Source organism: Paralichthys olivaceus, chromosome 19 (assembly GCF_024713975.1).
Source record: "Paralichthys olivaceus isolate ysfri-2021 chromosome 19, ASM2471397v2, whole genome shotgun sequence".
NCBI classification, from domain to species: domain Eukaryota; kingdom Metazoa; phylum Chordata; class Actinopteri; order Pleuronectiformes; family Paralichthyidae; genus Paralichthys; species Paralichthys olivaceus.
Genome location: NC_091111.1, coordinates 4,241,919 through 4,258,582, shown reverse-complemented (window position 1 = coordinate 4,258,582; position 16,664 = coordinate 4,241,919). Strand labels below are relative to the sequence as shown.

The 16,664-nt window shown below is 40.8% G+C and overlaps 1 protein-coding gene across 4 annotated transcripts in view; it reads left to right on the top strand.

The window, feature by feature from the left end:
- disp1 (dispatched homolog 1 (Drosophila)) overlaps positions 1-16,664 on the top strand; it is an 89,037-nt gene that overhangs the window by 57,652 nt on the left and 14,721 nt on the right. For all 4 annotated transcript variants that reach the window (XM_069515528.1, XM_069515527.1, XM_020091884.2 and 1 more), the window contains one exon: positions 5,270-5,993. In XM_069515528.1, coding sequence (XP_069371629.1) covers positions 5,311-5,993 — 683 coding nt within the window. In that variant the 5' untranslated portion in view covers positions 5,270-5,310. The remainder of the gene's footprint in view (positions 1-5,269; positions 5,994-16,664) is intronic.

Genomic DNA, 16,664 nt, shown 5'->3' with positions numbered 1-16,664 from the left:
AAGCAGCCAAACTTAAGTTAAGTGAGTTTAACATCCACTTTATCCCAGAATCTGATGCCGTCTTTACGTTTTCATGACTGAGGCCGAGTAGGTATTTGTTTTTTATATTAGTTTGGACATGTTTCTTCTACTATTATCTTTTGTAGTAGTAGTCTTAAATCAATAAATCAAATTTTATTTTAACAGCCCATATTCACAAATCAGAATTTCCCGCATAGGGCCTAACAAGGTGTAACATCCTCTTCCCTTAACCCTAAACAAGAGACAGGGAGAAAAATAACGTTGATCATAAATACATTTTTTAATTAAATTTTCATCATCTCGTTGTTTGCCAGGTGTTTTAACATAGTTATAAGGAAGAAATAAATCCCTCCAATTCTTACGTTTATGATCCGAATATCATCTTTGGGTTGATGATGATACGAACGGCAGGTTGACTCAGTGCGTTCCCCTCATTTACTCTGAGACTCGGCGCTGTAGCCTTGAGCCAGCACCGTCAAATTGGTATGTTTAACAGGCCAGCTGTGAAAAAGAAGCGCCCTCAGGGGGTCAAATCTGTACAATATCTCTCCTGACAACCAGAAACATGTCAAAAGAATACATGTCCTAAAGACAAATCAAGCGTACGCGTACCTCTCAGGGACGACTGCCTGCTGTTGTGTATGTTGTTATTATTATTATTAGCAGCAGCGTGTGGTTATTAACCATCTCTTGACTGATTCCTGGTAATTGCCACCTATTAGTTTTAATTAAAGGGATGCAGGATGCCTCGTCTTATGGTGCGTATAGCTGCCTGTCGCCTGAGGTCTCTCCATCTCTCTCACACCCCATAATCATAAAGTTCACATGAAAGACGGTAAAAGAAGCGCTTCGTCATCACCTGCACTCAACCAAACCTGGAATCATTACACTAGTGGGTTTTTGATCCACTTCTTTTTGGTTATTTATAAGTTTAATGGGCCTTAAAAAAATTGGTATCAAGGAACATGTGTGGGGTTTTTTGCTAAGACGTGCAGCCTCTTCTCTTTACTGGAACAAATAATCATTTTTAAAGCTGCAGGTTTCGTTCTGAAAATAAGGATGAAACGACACGCCTGCACATTTGAAGGTCTAGCGAGAGTTAGAACTGTCGGATTAAATGACAGTGATGATGTGGGAAGCAGGGTCTCTAGATTTCGTGCAACTTTTTCATGATAATTCAAATCTTGGTAAGAAAAAAAGGTTTGTTTCTTTTGATGCAACGTGAGGTTGAGTTTTGACATCCCTCGACTTTCCTCCCGTCTTCCTAAAAATGTTTTCTCAAACTCAGAGTTAATTTTTGCCTGATTAAAGGACTTCAATCCAGATGTAATACTTAAAAGACCCGATGATAGAATGAGGTAAAGAAATTCAAGGGAGGAAAATCTTAATTCCCCTACTTAATATCCCTCCTTAGTAGCCAGCTTTACCTTTCTCTTGTTGCACTTAATTACCATGTTACACTCGCTGAAAAGCTAATGTGCTTTAATTCAGTTATTCTGGCTCTGTAATCAAGCTACATTTCCTACATAAATAGATGGAGCTGTGGAAGGTGGCGTCTTTGAGCCTCGGTTCCAGGTGTCCGTGGTGTCGGCTTTTATTTTGAAGAGAGACACAAGAGTCTGCCTGTGTCTGCACAGACCATCCTAGATGTCTCACCTGCCTGTCAGCGCTCTGCATTGGTGTCGGCACACACACAGTGTTAAGGCTGAATTCCTTTACCATCCAGACATCAGAAACACTTGATTGCACATTTATGCTACAAACCTTATTCTTCTCCTATTGTTTTTATACTTAATCTGCATGAAGTCTTCCGGGTTCCTTCCAGGCTCTTGACAGCTGTGGGAGCCACACTAATGACTTCATCTAGATTTCCCTCAACACTCAGCTATTCCGAGCTCTCGGAGCTCCTGAGTTATTCTTCCTCTCCTCCCCTTTTCTCAGCCCCCCACCCCCCAGGCACCCCTGACCCGACGGGGCTGTCATGCTCATGTTTCACCGCTCATTCATGTGGAGGTGTCCCAGAGTGCATTGGTCGCATACGCCGCATGTCTTTCGCTTGAGGTCGGATGGGAAAAACAGGCCGGTTTGATGTATCGCTTGGTGCTCAAATGCAAGCGCATCCATTTTTCGGCAAAGTGTTTTTTCAGAGGTCACGACGTATAGGCGAAATTAACATCTGTGTTTGTATGTGTGTTAAAGTCAAGGTTAGAATCAAAATTCCATCTAAACAAAAGAATTTCATCCATCCATTTTCCTCATCTTAACTGAGGTCAGGTCAGGATGGCAGTAGTCTAACCAAGGTATTCCAGATGTCCTTCCGTCCAGCAACGCTTCCTAGCTCCTCCTGGGGGAACATAAAAATCCAAGTTCTTCAACAAGACAAGGTCAAAACCATGAATCTGGCCGGACCATGTATGTTCATTCCATTTTTTCCCCATATACACATAAAGTTATATATATTGCATATCTCTCCTGCTGGGTTGCTGACAGTGTTGTCAGCTGGTGTTAATTTGGCACAACACCGGTAGTTTCTGCTTTAGCTGTGTGCATTCCCACAACTGATCTGAGCGTACTGGAGCAGCTAACAGTGAGGAGTCACACACCATGATGACGCAGAAATAATTGTTTATACCAAATCTTTTCAAAGAGCAACCGCCAATGGGAAAAGTCCAACACCAACTTTGTCTCAGTCATGCACATTCACGTTTGTAGGGGTGGCCAAAATATTGTGAAGTTACATGTTCTTGCCGACGATCAAATAAGATACATGACCTCTAATTCATCTGAAGTGGCTTCAGTGACGGTGACTGAGTGGATATTGTGATGGTACTAAGAAATCAGTCTTTACAGGATATGGGTGCAATGGACCACAGTAATCCGTTTAGGTCTGCAGCATCTGAAACATTATCCGCGTCATCAGCCTCCAGTTCAGGATCTTATCTCTTGATGGCATCACAGATAGTAGGGTCTCGCTTCTGTCTTCACGCATCAGAAGTGAGTAATTCACAATAAACCTAGAGGCAAACTCAAATATATAATGTTTTTAAGTTCTATAATAAAATGTATTACATGTTCATAATTCTCTGCTCACTTCAAACATCTCGACAACTTCTTTAGTAACTGTACAGTTGTTAGAGCTGTAAAGCCGAAACATTTGGTCAAATGTGTACGTAAGTAGATTTGTTTTAAAATCACAATTCACGTAACTTTTTTTGTTCTTTAATCGACCACTATTCCACCATGATTATCCGATCACGCATTTCTCAAAATGTTCACCCAGCCTACTCCATCTTGAGCTTACATATTTTAGAGGCTTAACAGCTGATTATTTTCATTAGTGATTACTCTACTAATTATTTTCATCAAATAGTGAGTTATTTTCACAAGTGGTGACAAAAACGCATTTTCCCAGAGCACAGTGTGAGCTATAAACTGTTTCATTTATCCAACCAACAGTTCAAAACTAAAAAAACATATAGGTTAGTGTCATTAAGGAGATTTGAAACCAGAAAATTGTCACATTTGAGAAGCTGATGTTTCTTTCCTCTGTCGGTGCCATGACTTGTTGACCGTTCTCTGTGGTTAGACTGTATCTACTTTGAATTGAGTTTTTATTGGTTTGCGTCCAGACGGAAGTTACGTTACAGTTGTGATTTGGTTTCGTCCAGTGTTCCAGATAGGCTTCTTTTGTTGGTTTAATAATTAGGTTTGCTCTGGTCAGTGGTTGGAGAGTGACGCTGGTAAACCTGCTGTCTAGACCTAGACTTTTTTTTAGGGTTCAGTTCTTGGGTTTGTAGTTTCTGAAATTTCACTGTGTGTTGGGGGCTCACTTTTAGAGGTAACCAAAAATGAAGTTACCTGCTTTACTGGCTAATGGCCTAGTTTTCTCCTGCATGTATTGGCTGTTCTTATGTTTAATGTGGATCTACAGACTTCTGCAGGGCCTCTATCCGATGTGTGTCCTGTCTTGTGTGTTCCACCACTGTAAATAATATGTAATCAGATAAGTTTCTTAAATTAAACTGTGGCAATTGACGATGCCACCAGGGTGTCCCAACAACTCTCCCTGGTTCACCTGGAGTAGCTCTGCCGAGCTACCTCCACAGAAACATATCTAACTTTACTGGACAGATGTCCTTTTTTATTTTTCTTCTTGCAAGACAACCATACCATTTTTGCTGATGGCATTATCGCCATTGGTTTTCATTTAAACTGTATTAAGTAAGCAGACCTCCTTTTTGTTTATATGTGGCATTCATATCTTTACTTATAAAGCACTTCTCAAAACAATGTCACAAAGTGTTTCACAGATTAAAGGAAACACACAGATAAAAATAACGAACAAGAATGAATAAAAGCTAAAAACACTAAATGTGTTGTAGAAATTCAGGCATGACCATCCATCACCATAATACAATATAGGTTATTAGGTCAAATCAGGGAACACGGTTCGATAAAAATAACAAAGTTTGTTAGTCTTTAATTAAAGAAATCTACTACTCTGGCTCCCTTAGTCTTAAGCGGAGATGATGATAAGAAAAGAGGTAAATAACTTGTATCCGTACCGACTCGAGAGAATAACATTTAAGTGTGTCAATTTCGTGCCAAGGTGCTCATTGCACAAATAACATCCTCTAACTTGTGTGTTGGAAAATCTTAATTTGCTACTTGAGACTTTTTATTTAGATGTGTTTGCATCTATAACGTCATGAGTGTGATTTCTAGTTATTAATACCGACTACACATTCATACTGTACTCATTCTGAGGACTGGTGGTTTTACCTACAATGCACCTGGGTTTTTCAGTCCAGTCATCATCTGTCCTCTTCTCACACTCAATACTTTCTTGTTATCTTTTTGGGGATTGTGAGGAACATCTATTCAGATCCTCTTTTATGAATTTTTTGTTGGTGTATCCAGTATCAAGGATATGTGTGTTCTTTTCATTTAATAGATATTGATCTAAAAAGAATGTATCCAAAAGAAATATATAACATTAAAAATGTAATTAAAATATTATAATACTGTGTTTAGTGTAATGTACTGATCCTGATTTGGTTATCGAGAGTTTTAATTTTCTTCGTGAGAATTAGATGAGAAGATTCATACAAACATGTCTGCTAAGATGAAGCTACCACCAATATCCAGTTACTTCAGTTTAACATGGCATTATGACTGGAAATGGGGGTCATAGCAACATTGGCTTTGCCTAATCGTGTTTCTCTTCACTTTTCTTCTTCTCTCCCAGAGGAGTGACAGTGTCCCTGCCAGGCCCGCTGGGAGAGGACCATGGCCCTGAGTGATGCGAGCGGAGACCCTCTGGCCTTCAGTAATGGAGGGCACCATCCTCTCAGCTCCAACGGCAATGCCCCTTCAAACACCAGTACACTTGTCAGCAACAGCCAGGACCCTCTCACAGCTGCCTGTAGTAGTGACTGTCTCTCTGCAGATGGAGATGAAGACGTTAAAGTAAAGGAAGTAGCATCTGAAGTGCAGCAGAAGCAGCAGACCTCACTTGTCCAGAGAACAAATAGGCTGAGCCAGAACGGCGGGACGGTCAAACAGAACGGCTCCCTGAAGAACCTTCCACCCTCCTCCTCGGCCGCTGTCACAGACTCCCAGAGGCTGGCCGGCCGCCACCTTCCCTCCACCCATTCCCCGTCCTCCTCCTCCTCTACTCCTCTCCAGCCCCCACCACTCTGCTGCCAGCACTGTCACTTCCACTCCGCCTTCTGCTGCCCCTGCGGACAGCAAGAGTGCCCGCTCTTTCAGAATCCAAGCACAGGCACCGGGCCCGGCTCGGTTCCCCACCCCGGGGCCACTTCATCCTGCCCTTGCTGCGTCTCTGCCTGCACATACTCCCACCCCCACTCTCATCCTCCTCACTCATCCTCCCCTCTCTGTCTCCATCACCACCATCACCAGCGCTGGCAGGAGCACCTCCAGAGTCATTCACATGCGACTGGAATCAGGTATGGGGAAGGGGAAGGAAGAGTCTTGATGTGTGTGTCTGTATGTGTTGATCATTGTGTATTAAGCTCAAACACAACCCCAGAGGGTCTCTCCCACAACCTGCTCCTCTGAGGGATCATGTTGGGCCTGAGACTCAGGAGGAGGTGGTAACAGCTCAGGACACAATATTTTTGTTTTATTTTTAGTTAAAGTTTAGTTTAGTGGATCTCATGAAATCAGCTAATCAAGAGTCAGTCTTTAGATTTTTTTGGAATAAATTATTCATAATTCATGTTTCATCAAAAATTCCAATGATGAAAAAAGATTTCAATAAGTCACTTTAGGCTCCAGCAAGTTGTGGTAGATTCTGATTTTTTGATGGTTTATAGACCTAACAATTCATTCAGGATGGGATTGAATAAATGAATTGACGCATGCAGCTATCAAGAAATATTTTACTAATTTAAGAAAGGAATCAGTCAGTCATTAAAAACAGGACTGAAGTTTATTTTTGTCTTTGGCACCTTGTTAAGATTTAGGGTTAAGATTCAGATTATTTCTGTTATTCAAATGAAGCCTGTGTCCTGAATATCCCATGTTGGACACAGGCTTCTAGAATCATGTATAGAGCACTAACTGTGTGTAGAATGAAGCAGATAGGAGTTAAAGTTTTGACCTATGTGGTTGACAGTGAGGACACTGGTGTTTAAAAGTCAGTTGTACACCCACGTTTTCAGGGAGTTTTTTACGGCTTGTGTGCTCGAACCTCCCGGCTGTCGGGATACAAACAGCCAAAGCAAAGTTTATCCACCAGATGAGAGAGGAGTTTTCCAAGTTTTTCTTCAAATTATGTGAAACCTGCATGCGAGCACACACACACATGCATACACATGTGGTGACCATCCCTTCTCTGGTCGAAAGAGAACGTTAACATTGAACTCATGGGTTGGCTAACTCCTCTTTCTTTCCTCTACTGATCCATATTTAGTGAGTTTCTCTTTTACTCCAAAACCACAGGCCTTCCACCGCATTTGAAACTGGAACCATTTAATGCCTTGCGTAATCATTTGCATAATCCCGTATTTACCATCTCTACGGAGCAGGGGGTGCAGGAGGTGAAAGCTTTGCAGCAGTAATTATTTACTCATGTCAGCTCCTTTTTTAACGGTAGCGGCTCGTTGTGGGGAATCTGAGAGATGAGCCTTTATTTCTCCTCACTTACTCAACGTGGAATTTTCCTGAGTCAAATTAACTCGGATCTCCCCTCATAACCATTTCATTAGAAAGAGGGGCATTGTGGGTGGCACTGAAAGATGAGGTTTGTGTAGCCACAGTGGGTATGTTCACCAAACCTGCTGCGCACACATTAAACCCTGGGTGGGCAGAGAGAGGCAAAACAGTATTGTGTTGCAGGCATCTTCTCCCAGCCCTCCACCACTCAATTTCTTTTTTCTTTTTCAGATTTTCCCCTTACTCTATTAACACTCATTCTTTCTTAATTTCCCCCTCTCTCTCGGCCTGTCCCTCCCTCCCCAGTCTCTTGTTCCACATGAGAATGGAGAGCAGATGTGGCGTGGGATGTATGTGTCTCTAATGTTGAACTGCTCTCTTATTTACCAAACAGGTCGCTCTTGTTCAGCAATGACAGGTTTGAATTACAGGGCCTGGGTTTGCTCCAAGACTGCATCCCCAACTCCCCCCTTTCCTGTTCTGTGGTGTTTTAGTGTGTGTGTGTGTGTGTGTGTGTGTGTGTGTGTGTGTGTGTGTGTGTGTGTGTGTGTGTGTGTGTGTGTGTGTGTGTGTGTGTGTGTGTGTGTGTCAGATGGTGAGATTGGACATATAGGAAACAATATACCTGCCTCGGTTGTGTAGTTTTGCCCTGAACCCAGACATTAACAAAAAAACCTTCAGACCTTGTCTCCTTCTTTTTTTTCCAGTCCACCGCCCCTGAACTGATGGCTGCTGGAGTTTGCTAGTTAAATATACCTTACACAGACTCACACAAACCGTGGTCTTCTATATTCCTAATACCCCTGATAATTTCAGGGTATAGAGTCAGACAAGATGGTGTCAGATATCGGTTTGATCTGCCTCAGGGCTGTGATTTGCCAGATTAGCCGTAGGATTACTTCTGTGATCACAGCACACTTATGTCTCATGCACACACACACACACACACACACACAAACACAAACACACAGTAATAAGTCGTAACATTAGCTCTTTGGGGAGACCTTTTTATGTGCGTTTCACAACAGGGGGATTTTTATGCCTCTGTTCTCAGCTTCGCAAAACATTAATCCATGATTAGCTCATTCTTTAGCTTTACTTAATTTTCTATTTTGAGAACGATCAAAAGCCTTCAAGCCTCAAGAAAAGGTGAGCAACAACTCAGCAGTTTCTTTTAAGTGTCTAAAAGAACAGATCCATCATATATCCGCCTCTTTTTTTCTCCCTCTCTCACTGGGTCTGTAAAAGGCATCAGGAACGTGTCTGTGTCTCTGTTGTAAGATTAGCTCTCACAGCCATTTCATGTGTATTATTTAAGATTTGAAGGGTGTGTCCTTGACATGTCAGCTGTTGGTCTGGGTCAGGTCAGTGTGAGGTTTTAAAGGCCTCAGGTGAAAGCCTTTAAGCCAGTGTGGAAATGGCTGGACCCCAGTTGTGCCACTGAATGTGTTGCCACTCATAAGCTTTTAGTTTCAACACTCAGTGAAGTAAAAGTTAAATTTAGCTATTGAGCACCCAGCTATATAGGGGTTAGTTTTCTGATTCCACATTTTGGAAGTCAACCAGTCGCTGCTGTTTAGTAAGAGCTCAGAGTGTGCAATCCAGACTTGTTAATCTGGAGTTAAGTACACACACTTAGACCAGAGCTACAGTTTCAAGACTGTACTTGGGGATTGAAGTGCACACTTTCCAGAATGAAATTATGCGTAGCTTCAGGGCACGTGAGGTTCAGCTAACCTGCTTCTACCTGCACTGATGACCCCGCAACAGCCACCAAACAGCTCACTGCCACTCAACCATCCAGGGTCACGTCGAATATTTAACCTCACTCATTGCTCTCCTGGAGCGAAACGTTTCTGCCCTCCTCACCAATACTCCTTGGAACGCCTCTAGTTGTTTATGGCAACCAAAAGTTTGGTTTATATTCATGTCTTGTCAGATAGCGAGAATTCCTGTGTCTCACTCCCTCCGACGCTGCCTCAGGAAAGGTCAGCTTTTATTATCTTAAGCAAGTTTGAGTGTTGTATTTGTAGGCTGCAGGTGGTTTGGTTGCTATGACACATGGGAAAAACTGTATGAAAACATGACATGTCCAAAGTGCTGAGCAGTTCATCATGTGTAATTTAGCAACTTTTTATCATCTGGATGGGGCCGAATACTTTTAGTGAACCACGTATCTGCACCTTCCTGAGCTTCATGTACTGCAAAGTGTTTGAGCGTTTATTTCTTTGTTGTTTTCACCAAAATATTAATCTCTAGATTTTTCTTTACATACCGGTTGTCTTTTATTCTTTCTTTCTACCCTTACCACTCTTGTTCTCTGTGCCTCAATCCCTTGCTCTCTGTCAGACAACCAGTATCTGAAAGTGATCTGCGAGCTGTGTATTTTAGGGTGTCAACTTGACAAGGCTTTGCACATTATCAAGAATAACAACTGTATGCAAGGCCTTTGAGGCGGTGTGTTGTCTGGTATTTTGGTCATCTGGACCGAAGAAGGCATTCTGGTTCTTATTGAATATGGTAATGGTAATACTAATAGACCATAAAAGAACAAAAATAGCCTGTCATCCATATAAATTCAAGAACATGCCTTCTGAAAAAGGTTTTAGCTGAGACTTAAAAGAAGACACCGTCTCAGACAGCCTCATTTCCTCAAAAATCTATTTTGCAATGATCTGTTTTTAATTGAAGTATCATTATTTAATTCAAGAGCATTAATATCTCTTTTCTGTTTTGTTTCTATATGGTAAGTTATCTTTGTAACTGCAATAGAAATTTCAGTAGTTTTTAAAGTAAACACACAAAATGAATGGTTTTGTGAGATTGTATAAAAGCAAATTCTGAAGATCTGCAATAATGTTAGGGAGTGTTGACAGACAAATTGGAGTAGTTTACCAAACATATGAGCAGACAAACCTGCAGGATTTGTGAAGGGCAAAACTCTAAGTGTGGAGTTCTCAGATTTTCTTTTACAAATGCAGTATACACACATACAAACAAACTCACACTCTGTCTGGAATTCCCTCTGACACTGAAACTATTCTGTGTTGAACAGGGATTTCGCTTCATGCATACCTCTACACAGAAGCAGGTCAGAAAGAGCTTTTTCTTCCCTCAGGGAACCGTTCATTACCAGCTCTGACAGTTAAAGACTTTTACATGAATATTTCAAGCATTTAGCTCAGTTTCTGCTTCAGAGCAAATAATAATGAGTGTAGAAGTAACATAAGCTGCTGTACTCGTCATTATTTGCCTGTCACTGCAGGGAGATCACCGAACAAAATAAATTACAAGCAAAAGGGACATTTAAAAAAGAAAACATGTGGAAGAACAGGAAAAGTATCTCAAAGAGACACCTCTGCTGGTTGTAAAATAGTGATAATATGTGACCCAGAGGGCCCCTTCACCTTCACAGTGAATCTGCAAGGAGAGACACAAGCAATCTGGGTGTGTTAAAACCTTTTACTCTGTTGTTTGTTGCCTCTTTATATGCAGAAAATAACCAGCATATGTGTCAAATTACACTTTCTTAAACTCGCCTGAGAAGATGAGATTGTGTTTGGAAAGAGTGTGTATGCACAGTATATATTGTGTGGCCCCTGGGGTTTGTGTGAATGCTGTGTGATAGATAGGAGAGATTTACTGACATCCTGTGTCTAATCCCTTCTGTACTGCAGCAGAACACAGGCAGCTACAAGGTTAGGGCAGGATAAATGTGTGTTGCATACAAACAGTCAGTACAAAACAAAAATACACAGCACAGGGATGATTTTATATTTGAATTAAATAATTTGCCATTTCTACCCACCAGTCTACACCCAATAACAAATAATGACTAAGTGAAAAGAAATTGTTTGCAAATTTGATAAAAATTAAATTGATACAATTATAATTTACCAAAGTATTCCATCCCACCTTCAAGTAGTGATCAGTTGCATCCTGTTTGCCTAAAAATCCTTGAGATGTATCTAGGAAAATTGGTGAATAGTGATTGGTGGGTCTCTTTTTCATTAGCTGTCTGCTTAAACTGAGTAACCATTAGAAACCCGATGGTCACTCTAAAGCATCCACACTAATATGTTTTATAATGCTGCAAAGTTTATATATTTCGAAAACAAATAATAAAAAATAAGAATTTATGAAATACTAACTATGGGGCTAAATGATAACGAAGATAAATAATTAAAAATCTACAACATAAGATAATGTATAAAACATGACTGGGTCTAAATACTCTTTTCCTTTTTTCCTGCTTTTCTTTCGTTCTTTCTTTCAGTCATTTACATCTCAGTGTGTAGCTCTCCTACACCATGCTCAGTCGTAGGCTACAGTTCATGAGTATAAGGCAAAGCCCATAAAGATAGCCATCCCAGATCAAAGTCCCATGCTCTCCCATAAAGCATGATCAAAGCTGGAATTGAGCACAGCGTTGTCATAACTTCTCATAAGCTGGCCAAGCAGCTCGCCAGGCCTCAGCTGGATAAAGATGACTTGTTGCTGCTGCCTGGTTAAGATTATTATCACACTGTGAAGGGGATAAACTACTACATATGTCCAGACTGTGTCAACATGTAGTAGACTTTGTGAAACTTAGTTCTCTTTGTATGGTCTATACAGTGAAGAGTAGCTCAATGTTTAACTGACTGTTTGTGCTGAGCTGTACTAAATTGTAATTAATGGATATTATCCATAGTATAAGGTATTTGTTTTTGTTGCCTTACAATAAAACAAATACATTTCAGGTTAAAATACTGTGTCAAATAGTATAAGTGATTGTCTGAAACCTCTCTAACTGGTCAGCAATGGTTATTTTACTGTTGAGTTGTTCAGTTTCAGAACCAAAGTCCAATAATCAAATACAAAATCAAGTGTTTTTCTTAACTCCTGAAGTGTTGTGCTTTCCCTTTAAGAGAGGCGAGGTTCGGTGCGTTTGTCCTAAACAGGAGCTGTTTGTCGCCGGCGCGTCAGAAGGCTCACAGATAAAAAGAGCAGTGGCCACTTGGAAAAAAAAAGTGGCCTGGTGCGAACAAGCCTTTACTCTTCTTCCAAATCAACCAACTGAAAACATCGTCACCACTTACCAAAATAACTGAACCCGCAGTGCCACATGTAAATCAATTAGTGAGTGTAATAGCAGCATAGTCAGGGAATTACTGCTTCTCAAAATGCTGCAGTGGGAATCCAAAGATGTTTCAGAGCATCTTGGATGGTGTAAACCTGCTTTTTTAATTTAATACCCACTACTATTTATTCTTTCAGATTTGTGTTACATATACATTATAGATAGTGCTAATGTGAAACAGAATAAATTGTAGGCATACTTAGCAATTGTGCTCACAGATTAAAGTTTGTGGATAAAACATTCTGACTCCGAACAACTAATTCATAAACTAATGTTTATTTTCATGTGGGACACTTTGGCCTTGGTAGTACTACTATAGGTCTGTACAGGATTCCTGTGAGAAAGTCCGGTAAAAGTCTAGAGCCTCTCACTCCGACATTTGTTTCCTCACAAGCCTCTCCGGAGAATGTCTGGAGAGTTCAATGCATGAACATTGGCAAACAATACATTGTTTTGAAAGCTGCAAGTCTTCTGATTCCATTTGTGCAAAGTGTTTTAACGTCCCCGTATCACTGTAACAGCTGTTGGCATAGAATTTGTTCAGACTTGTGGCTGCGGCTCCAAACTGTTTTCCACACAAAAGGTACAACTTGAGGCTTTATGTTCCCTTTTTATGCCAAGAAAAATGGGTGAGGCAAACAAACTGTAGCTTTAGTTCAATATCTTACACTAACTCTTTGGTTGTAAACTTTACCTACTTTTCAAAGGAGACCAGCATTGTATTTTAGGTACATTCATTGCTTGTGCACAAATCTTTGGGTGTGTTTAAGGGATAAAACAAAATGAAGGGGGTGATTATAGATCAGCAGAACATTCACAGTGGTTCAGAATGAAATATTGCTTTAAAGGGAACATTAGGTTCAGTCCAAGTTCAGCTTAAATTAACTTAATAATAGTGTGGCTCTTAAAATTTGGTGAATACGTGTTCCAAATCTACATTGTGTCACTTGGACTTTACTCTACTGTAGCACATGCAGCAGATTGGAGCTGGCTGAATAAATGGGAACTGGAACGTAATTCATTCAAACTAGTTTGGTTGCAGTCCATAGACCATACCACAGTCAGTCAGACAGAGTTTTAAAGGCTAATGATGCTCCACTCGTGTCTGGTGACTCCACTGCCTCACTTTGATGGCAAGCTCACAAGGGACTTTTCACATTTGTTGTCACAGACCAACACTTAATACAAAGTTGAATAACAGTCGTATGATTTTCTGTAATTTTGCCCACTATGACAAACCCCAAAAAACTCCACATGATGCTAGATGCTGGTCTGTTGGACCTTAATGTGAAATACTTGCAATTATGTAATTTTTTCTTAAAGGGATAGTTCAAAAAATGTAAAGTCACTCATTATCTACTCACCACTATGCAAATGAAGGGGTGGGTGAAGTGTTTGAGTCCACAAAACACTTTTCAGAATCATTTGGAAGTCATCCTAGCAATCAAACAAAAGCAGACAAAAACAAAACCCCATTGGTAGAGGTTAATAGTTGTCATTGCATTTGTTAACAGAATTAAATGGGCAATTTTGTTCCTTCCTTATGGAATATACAGTATATACTACATATCATTTATGATAGATTTATTTCTGACCATTATATTAATAGTATAGTATTTTTTTTAGACACTGTTAACTTTTACTTGGAATTTTCCAGACACCTCCATTCCCAACACACACACACCTTCCTTACACACACACACACACACACACACACACACACACACACACACACACACACACACACACACACACACAGTCTCTCTGAGGGAGTAGGGAGACAGGTTTTGACTCAACCATCATCATTAAGTCTTCTGGCCTCTGGGCCTAAGCTGTCGCCAGGTCTCCTGAAATAATCTTGGTCAAAATAGTGTCTCATATCATCTTTGTTACATTTTGTCTTCATGAGATACAGTTGATCTTTAAGTTCCTATTGATAAATGAGGCTGGAGCGACGGTCACAGCTGCACCAGGCATCTTTTTATCATCAGACAAGTCTGAGATGTCAAAGCTCCAAAAGCAGAAAAGCAAACAACATAAAAATCCTGCTATACAAAAGGTTAGCAAATGATCGAAGAGGGAGTGCCAGAGAAAAGGAAAGAGAAGAAGCGTTGACCCCTGCAGCTATAACGCCCTCAGATGGCCCATAGTCAGACAAAGCAACGACAAGTAAAAGCACAGAGGAAAGAAGATTGATGGTGTGCCATGAGGTAATAACGGAGGAAGAAAAGTGCTGCAGAAAAATCTGCCTTTTCTTTCCCTACTTTGTTAATGAATGACATCAAAAGAAGTGACAGAGTGAAGCTACAGGCTGTCACTGAGTGAACATGAGATCATATGTCAACGCAGGAAGGAGGAATTAGTGATAGAAGGGACTTTGTGGCAACACAATCGATGTATGATGACTGTAATGTGTTTGTTATTTTGGCTTCTATGGTCTTTATTTTAATTAAGACAGTGACTGTGACTGTGACAGTGACGTTCAAGTGATGATTTTTAGCTTTGAAGTTGTGATAGTGCATTGGTTGTGTGGGGAAGACTCATATCCTGTTTTTCCTTCAGAACAGTGCATTAAAAGTGCAACAGGGTTCATTCCTTTTTGTCTTTTTTTTCATTGTGACTTAAAATTCAATGCTGACCAAGTAAGTTCTCTGCGATGAAAATCCAAAGCTCAAAATGTAAGTGCTCAAATTCTACAGTCCGACCCGTCATGTTACTATGTCCCAAAAGGCCCTGACTTTGAGGGATTGTCTCTTGACTATGCTGTAACACTACTAGAGCCTGAGGAGGACAGACCAAACTTTTTCATGTCAGAAATTCATCTAACCATCCCACGGCTGGTCAGGCACACCTGATTGCCCCTCCCGGTCCCCTGTGCACTGCACAACACGCAACAAACCCATTCATCTCAGAAATGGGCTCAAAAACATGCTTATGTTGTATGCAGCCCAAGAATTGTTATTTACACAGGTCACTGTCTAAATTGGTTTAAATTATCTCTTGTATGAGACATGGTGCCTTTGTCTAGACGCGTCTTTGTCTTTTATACATCGTAAACATTGTTTAATTAAGTAAAATGACTCATCTTGTTTTAATATAGTGTCTTGGCTTTAACAGGGGAACATACTGCCTCAAATAAATTGACTTTTTATTAGTGCAAGACATTCTCTTTCTGTACTATCGGTCATGTCATTCTTTGGTTTTTGTTCCTTTCACTGTGACCACGTTCAATCAGATCTCCTGCTCTGTGGTCAGTGCTCTGCAGGTCTTGTTGCACTTCTTTTTAGCCCGTGGGTAGAAGTTAAAGGGTCGTTGGTGCAGCGACAGGTGTAAAGCATTGGTTCCACCTCTGGAGGTCTTCTATGAAAGCCTGCCGCTCTCGCTGACCACACATAACCATTTCTGGCTGACATTCTTACAGTTGCACTGAACCATGCAGTGTGAGGTTGGCAGGTTAAGAAGGATTCAGATTTTCTGCGCAGGCAACTTCATTCATCTGGAACAAAGATTCCCTCTGGCACTTTTCTCCTTTTACAGACTGACTTTTTCCTCTTTCCTGCTGTAATTATGGATTTTGATAGCACAGGATCCAAATGGAGGTACCCCCTCCTCAATCCTTGCCTGTGCACAACGCTGGATCTGTGAACTCTCGTAAAGATGAGACTTGGAACAGCCCTAATAAAGACGTCATGCTGACTGACAGCTTGTAACTATTCGCTACAGTGCTCAAGTCCTTCCTGTATGCCTGGAATTTGTGCGCACCCGTATTTCACTTCCAAGAATTCAGGGGAATGGCAGGTGCAACCAGAAAAGGCCATGCTCACCACCTATGCAGCCATCGAAAAAACCTCCCTCCCACATATGCAGACATGTAGACAACCACTTCTCACTGCTGCAGAATAAAATAGGAGTAGAATAGATTATTAGATTAGATTGTTAGAAACTTAATTAATCAGCAACAGAAATTCCTAAGTTTCAGCTACAGATATCCTAATTTTTGCTCATAATGTAAAGTAAAAAACTTTTTGGAGGTTGAAACACACTATTCCATCACCTTGGGCTTCAATAAAGTATTATGCTTAATTGCGGCTTGTTGGTACAGTGATGAGTGATACCCACTGTCACCTCGAATTGGTTGGTTTGAACCCTGTTTGACCGGGGTCTTAGTGTGGAGTTTGCATGCTCTCCCTGTGTGTACATGGTTTTTCTTGCGGTATTCCAGTTTCCTCCCACATTGTAATGAAATACAGATTGGGGTTAGGGTAATTGGAGACTCAAAGTTGACTGTAAGTGTGAATGTAAATGTAAAGGGGTTGTTTGTCTCTGTATGTTGGTCCTG